The following is a 7664-nucleotide window of genomic DNA, read 5'->3' as shown; positions in this document are numbered from 1 at the left end:
TGCTGGACCCAGAAAGTTTAGTTAATACCATGCCATAGTCTTTTTGACTTGATATTTTTATAATCCCTTCAGAAAAATGCACATGCACACACATGCAACTAGGCATTTCCATTAATGGAAATACATAGAAATACTGAGTTTCCTTGTATAATTTCCAGGTCATCAGGTCTATATTATCACTTGTGGGAGAAACAGAGGCCAGTGCTCAGTTATTCCTGAACAAACATCTCAGATTCCCATTTTCCTTCATTCTGGAAATCCATCTCTTTGGCTACCCACTTATCTTATCAGATTATGTTGACTGCAGCTTTCTTCCCAATTATCTGAAAAACCTCCTGTATTGATTTGCATGTCCCAAATTCCCATTGGCATTTAGATCAATTTCTAGATTCTACTCTGTTTCCTTCAATTTTGTCTCTATCCTGGTATTATACCAAACTGATTTAACTGTGGTTGCTTTCTACTATGTTTTTCTCTCAGATGGGCTAGTTTTCTCTCCTAATCCTTATTTTTCATGTATCTTCTTCATGTATTATCTTCCTACTTAAACTGGTCTGGGTGCTCTGGGTCAAGTCTGACAGGAGAAAATCAGAGTTATTTCCATGGTTTGTAATCTCAATAATGAAGCTGTCATTATTACAGCTATGCTATATGCCTGCTGAAATGGGAGATAAATATGTATGCATGTGTGAGTGAATATAGCTATTTAATATTCATTGTTTTAAGAATTATTGAGAGGCCAATAGTATTTTGGTTAAAATTTTAAAAGTAGAAGTCAAAAATCAGAAATCTTTTCACAAAATAAGTAACATAGATTAAATACTTTTTTAAAAAGTTAACATTTGCTTTATAATACTTCAGCTTCTCCTCAGCCGGTCTCAAAATCCAGTGGGTTTAGGACAGGTTGGGGTCAAGAATTTCAAGAGCTTCTGGGAGAAAATCTGGGGAGGATATGGGGGCCTGGAAGACAGGGACCAGCAAGGTGGGTGCTATGGGCTGAGAGGAGAGATCAGAGAAGCTTTGGGGCAGAATGCCCATAAAATGATTTTGCTGCACAAAAATTACTAAGTCTGAACCTATAAATTATTAAATTATTCTTATTAAATTATTTGCCATGAGGGGTCCTAGCATCTCTCTCAAACTTGTCAGGTACCCTTATAGTATCTTTAATAGCATCTACATTGCCAACTCATGAGTGTATGTGTGTACATGTGTGTGTTTAATCAAAATGGAATAGTTTGGGTAAACTTGAAAGACAGTTGAATTTTATACCTGGGTTCATAGAAAGCAAGACCAGAAAGGTGGCAAAGCTGTAGTTGAGGGTAGAGAAATATGGAAAGTGTAAAGTACTAGGAATTTGGAAAAAATTGAGAAAGCATCAAACACTCTGGGCTATGGGTTTGATGGCATCAAACCTGAAAGCACCAAGGAATAAAGCAGGAGCGGTTCCTATCTGATGATATTGTACTGAGGTATACATATCCTACTCTGTAACTGTGCAGTTGGCTGTGCTGTGGGGTCTTTAAGGTGGGGGAGGGGCCCTGGCCCCCTCCCTCTGCCCCTCCCCCACCCTCTCTGAGTGTTCCGTGGCTCTGTGATGCAGGCCTGTATCTTCAGGCAACTCTGGCTCAGCGTTCAGTACTCAGTGCTGCCTGAGGCAGGTGTGCGCTGGGGAAGATGGAGACAGATCTCTACTTCCTGAGAAGCCATGGTGCCCCATGGACGAGCACAAGTACTTCCGCATGTGTGGTTGTATACAATGTGTTCTTACTGTGTGGGTTATTGCTCTTCCTACTTCTGTTCTTACTTCAGATGAATCCATTTGAGGAAGATGGGGACAGAGATGAGGTAAGGGAATCCCAGATCCAACCCCCATCATAGATGGACTCTTGCTTTCTCTTCTCCTTCCACTTCACTAAATCATTTATGTTTCCACAGAGATGGACCCTCTAAGGAAAGATGAAAACCTTTCTTTAGGGAAACAGGGTGAGGCAGCAGAGAGGCTTCTATCCACACTCTTGTCTCCTTGGGGGTGGCAGAGGACACCAGGGCAAATTTCAAGTGCTGTGACTCAGGGTCCCTGGGCTGGGTTATTAAGAGAATATAGGAAATGTTTGGGGGAGAAATGTCTCTTAATGTCAGCATCAAACAGGTGCTATGATAATTATTCATCATTCTCCTTCCCAAGTCTGGCATCTCTGGGTGAAACTGACCTGGAGAGTGAGACTGAGCCTCGGAAGGCCTCTGGTCAGATGCTAAGCACAAGTTCTGGCCTTGGATCAGAATCCTGCAAGGGCCCCAGGCACCCAAAGATTGGAGATTACACTGTCCTTAGCACAGAGCACTGACTGCAGTATCAATAGAGGATCATGTGCATAAAGTATTTCTTTGAGATTTTCAAAGAAGGGAAATTAGAAAACGTTTTGACCCCCTTAAAAGAATAAAAAGAAAGGAACACAGTTTTTTGCATTCTAGGTAGAAAGTCATATAGTTTATGAAAAATGAAGGTCTGCAATTTATCTAAGAAAGGACAGTAAGTACTGGGTCCCAGCCCCTCATTCTTTCTGGGTCAGTTCAGAGTCAAGAGAGGGATGTCCTTACCTGCACCCACAATCTCAGGATATCACTCTCTCCCCCAAGTCAGCCATCCCATGAATCCCACGAATCACTCACCTGCCATGCTCCACCACTTGCTCTTCCACTCCAATACCACATATGCACCTTATGCTGACTCATTCTGACTTGCCTCCTTTTCTATCGAACACTGGCCCAGAGAGCTCATCTCCACAGTGTCCCTTTGGGTTAGAGTCTTCTGTTCTAACAATATCAGGCCTGGGGGTGTCAGGCTTGTTCATTTCAGCCTTCTCCTGGAGGCAGTTAGCTGACAAGAGCTTGCCTTTTCCACCTTCCCACACTGTTCTCCATAAAGTGTGTCTTTCTCTTCATCTTTCACAGGCCTTACCCCGGGCATACCATGAATGCTGTCATAGGGCATCAAGTGGCTTCTTTGGACTTCAGCATTTTCTTGAGGAGCCCCTTGATAGAACAAGGAGAGTGGATGTCCAGATGGTGTTGGAGGAAGAAAAGGAGGAAGAAATATTTCCAAAACAATGCAGATGGAAATGTGGACTCAATTCTGAAAAAACTGTAGATTTACCTGATATTGATGGGGACTTCCCAGGGCCCCCTCCCTTCCTGAGCACTGGCGATCAACCAGAGCAGTTGTATGAGGAAACCATCAAGGCTGGGGAGACCATTGTCTCAAGACCCAAATCAGGAGATTCCCCATGGGCCAGTGATTTTGCAGATTCCCAATTTATCAATGAATTGTTCAATATAAGGAATATATCACCTGGTGAATGCCCCACAATACTGAACCTAATGGGGAAGCAGGATGTAGAGAAATCACTTCTGAAAGTTTATCCTGATAGAGAGCCAAAGCTCCAACTGGAGAGAGAGCCACAGAGCCAGTCTCCTCCTTGCTGTGCTGCTGAAGGGTTCCCTAATTCACCTAGTTTGTCTTCTGAGGACTATGAGGCCTGGTTCCCAAATGTGTGTAGGGGAGACATGGCCAATTCCCAGGACCCCTCTATCCCGCTAGAGGACAGAGGGAGCAACCTGGGCCTGCAGGAGCAAAGGGATTCTAAGGTTAAGACCTCTTGGATGGTCGAAGATGCCAGTTTAAACCTAAATACATGAAAAGAGGACCCCGAGGATTTCCCATTGGGAGAATACCCAGAAAGAGAGTCAGGGTCAGGGCCCTCTCTTGGAATAGAGATGATGGATGATGCTTCTCAGGATGTGGGATCAACAGAGAGTGTGATGCCCCAGTTCTTGCCCCAAAAGGGACAGGGACCTCAAGAAAGCAAACATCGGAAGAGTATTAGCCATATGCTACTGTGGATTTGTCTAGGGAGAAAAAGAAATAGCCACCAAGCTGCATCGAAATCAGCTAGGTCAGTGTTAGTCTCCCAGCAACTGCATCCAAGCCGTAGTCCCACCATTCCACCCATGGAGTTGATGACTCCCATCAGGGCCCACCAGCATGTACCAAGAGTGCAAGGTCCCCAAGACCACTGTCACCACTTCCCCCTGCTATGCTTCATGTCCTGTGTCTCCCCCACCAAATCATAAATCTTTTTCCCTGCCCCCAGCCAGATACCACATTTTGTTCTTTCTAACTTAAAAAAAAATCTCTAAAAATATATTTCTTTGTTCAAATAAGAGTGTCATGTCTGTCTCTGCCACATTTGGGTTGAGGTTTAGGGTATGCCAATAGCTTGAGCTTAAATAAAGTGGTAGTTTTAACACCTATTAGGTGCCTGTTTTGGCCTCTAAAAGAAGCCCGTGTTCATAGAGGGCATTTAATACTTACATTGCACCTCCACTGCCACTAAGCAGTTCATTTTCATGTGCTCAGATATCTTACATTTAAAATATGTTTTCCTTACCTTTTCATTTTAAAAATTTCAAAAAGCATCCATTAAAATTTCTATGAATCTATGAAATTCATAGATTCCAATCCCAGTCCTGCCTCAGGAAGTTCCTTCCTATCCTCCCATTCTTGAGAAGGATGGGATGGATGGGGATACACAGGTTTACTAGAAACAGAAATTGCCATCTAGGAAGGATGGGAGACCTGCAGCATCACATATCTCCAATGTGAGAAGGGGAAGTCTGGGGCTGCCTCAGTGCTAAGTTCAGAAGGGTGGAAGTAATCTATGTCTATCAATTTATTGTGAGAAGAGAAGACACCTTCACCCAAGCCTCCTTTCTTTTCTGGTGAAGATGGGGGACATGGGCCCTGCTTTCCACTTTTTTTTGTTTAGCCTTAATGAAATGGAGAACATTCCACCACTTGTAATTCTTCTACCCCTGAACACACTCTAGAGCTATTGTATCTATGTGTGTACACAGGGAACAGTCAGGGAGTCTACTGTGGGACTTGTTTTCCTCTCAGCCCCAATGAAAAGTTCAATGATCATGTAACCCCTCTCAAGCCCAGAGTCTGGGCAGGCAGGTCCATGAATGGTGATGACTGCACACACAGGTGTGGTGACCTTGGCTATTGACTGCTGGACACAGTAGCCCTAGGTAGTGGGTTTGTGGGGACACACAGAGAAATTTCCTTTCTCTGTTCTTTTTTCCTACAAATGAAAGGGTATGTGATAGAAGGGAGTGGTTCAGAGGAATGAGCCTTTCAAATTGGGTTGAGAAGAGAAGGTGCTATTTATAAGCTTGGGCAAGACATCTCTTCACATATTCAAGTGGTTCACAGGTTTGTTTACAGCCATACCATGAGAACTGGATTCAGAAGTGGAAATATGAAAACTCACCTCAGGCCTGGGTCAGGTGTCCCCACTGTCCCCTCAGCACAAGCCAACCCAGCTGTAGAGGAGTTCAGGGATGGGAACACTTTCTGGAAAGTTGTGGCTTTTATCATTTCACAAAATATATACTGATTTGGTGGGGGGGTGGGGTGTATATGAGCTCTGGGATGGATGGGGTAAAGTTGAAGAACAGACTATTTGCTTAGGGCAGTGAGTTTCAATTTAAATTAAAAAAAGTATTTTGGGGATGTGTAGGTGCAGATGTGATATATTAAAACACTGTATAGTGTGCACTTAGTAAGGGGTCTGCGGTTTTCCCCTGACTGGCAAAGTGGTCCATGGAACCCCTGGCTTAGGGGATGTTTGAACTGGGCAATGATATCACCCATTGGGTGTACGCTATCTGGAGGGGAATTCCATCCCTATCAAGTCTTTGCCAGGATATGGCTTGATGGCTTTATTGCAGGTAAAGGAATTACTCAGTCATTCATACTGGGAATGTTCACATTGCCCAAGGAAAAATGTGGCAGAGTGAGGAAAAATGTGGGTATGGTGGAAATTGAGGAAAGAGAATGAAGAATTGAAAAGAGCATTGAGATGTTAGAAGGAGTAGGCAGGTTCCTAATCTCCTAATCAAGACTCTCCCCTTGTGATCTTGATGAGTACTGGGGAGTCATGACATATTTTCCCCAGGGCCACCCTCAGCTCATGTCCACATGTGGGTCCTGTAGCTTTTCCTCTGGGTACAGTGGTTCTGGGACTTACCTTGGCACCAAAGTAGCCAGGTCTCCATCTGTTTCATCTCCAAGTCACCTGTGTTAAAGACATTAAAAGGCCAATTGGAGTTCTGCTGGCAAAGAAGTTATGAAAGGGGTGGGGACCACTAAGAGGCAAATGTTTTGTGGGGAGGTCCCCATGAATGGTTTATGAAAGAAGCCACCAGGGCTTCCTAACGTATCAGTGCTAAATTTTATGATGATAGGTTGGCAAATTAGAGACTAATGGGGTACATCCTGGCTTCACCCCAATGCCTCCACATGTCCCAGCTCCTGAACCGTAAGCCTAGAAAAGATGTTTTTTTTCTAATAATTGAGTTTTATCTTATTTTTTGTTTCTAAAGCCCCCATGGGATCTAATCTAAGAAATCTAGAGGCTTGCCTCCTGAGTTTGTGACCCTGCCTTGGCTTTCCTGTCTTTTACTCCAGATCCTCCTCTACTGGGGCCCTGTGTTATTTCCATTCTTAATTCCTTTACAAACTCTGGAGCTCTGTGACTAATAACAAAAATTATGATTGACTCATTACTGTTTTCTGAGTCCTAATATATTGGGTTAGCAATAGTGGATTCTGGAGTCTGGGTTCTCAAATGCAACCTCTGGCTATGATGTTTCAACATCCATGTTTTCTATTTTCTAGATAAAAAGGAAAGGACAATAGCACATAATAAGCACCTGCTCTATTGTAACTACATGAAGTTTGATAAAACTTTTCTTAACCACTGGATCACATTAATCCAAATTATTGGTTATTTAAAAATGTGAGGAACTGTATAATGTTCAATAATTCAAAAATAATCCAAAACATAGATTAATATTAATCTAGCTAAAATGTTGCTTTCATACACATATGATGATAGTTTTCTCTAAAAGCAGTGATAAACTGTTACTTTAGTCACTTTTCCAGATTAAGAGTATGGAGAATAATTTCCCCATCTAAAATAACTTGGCTGTACAAGTGTCACACTCAAGAATCCTGTGCAATCAACTTTCTAGATCCCACTTCAAGGCTGTCACACTGCTGCCTGTGCTTTTAAATTGCCATAAACAGATTGTACTTAATTATTAGCAATTAATATTCCACTATCCGTACACATAAAAGCAGAAATCTTCTGTGTAAGTGATTCTTACAGAATCAGTTCTTATACTAAGAAGTAAGCATTTTGAAGTTTCATGTAATCCATAAAAGAGTAATTTTAAAAATAAAAGTAGAGTCATAGGTATAAAAAATTGGATTTTTTCATTGAAAATGACTGGGGAAATTTTATGTAACCCAAATGACAATATATACATTTCTATATCTATCTCTTTACTCATTGGTCATACAGACTATTATTACTGTGGCTTAAAAATGGGAGCGAGTAGGCATAGGGAATTGGAATAAGCTTTACTGGGTTATAACTTGCAATGTAAGTCCTAGGCAAAATTGCAGAATTCAGAGATAAGTACAACATTGTGAAAACAAGGCAGATTGAGAATTTTGGAATTGGGGGTATCACTACCACACAGGGAACATAATATTCAAAACAAAGCAAGATATTGGGGGATTTTCTAAGCCC

General features: G+C 42.2%; 1 protein-coding gene across 1 annotated transcript; it reads left to right on the top strand.

The window, feature by feature from the left end:
• Positions 1-1767: 1767 nt before the first annotated feature.
• Positions 1768-4176, top strand: LOC131280740 (uncharacterized). The gene is made up of 2 exons (XM_058309223.1): positions 1768-1848; positions 2956-4176. The coding sequence occupies exons 1-2, from the start codon at positions 1813-1815 to the stop codon at positions 3697-3699; spliced, it is 780 nt and encodes a 259-aa protein (XP_058165206.1). The 5' UTR covers positions 1768-1812; the 3' UTR covers positions 3700-4176.
• The last annotated feature ends 3488 nt before the right edge of the window (positions 4177-7664 follow it).

This window comes from Dasypus novemcinctus, chromosome 12, assembly GCF_030445035.2.
Source record: "Dasypus novemcinctus isolate mDasNov1 chromosome 12, mDasNov1.1.hap2, whole genome shotgun sequence".
In the NCBI taxonomy this organism is placed as follows: domain Eukaryota; kingdom Metazoa; phylum Chordata; class Mammalia; order Cingulata; family Dasypodidae; genus Dasypus; species Dasypus novemcinctus.
Note: the sequence above shows the minus strand (reverse complement) of the source record. Positions and strands in the feature narration are given on the sequence as shown.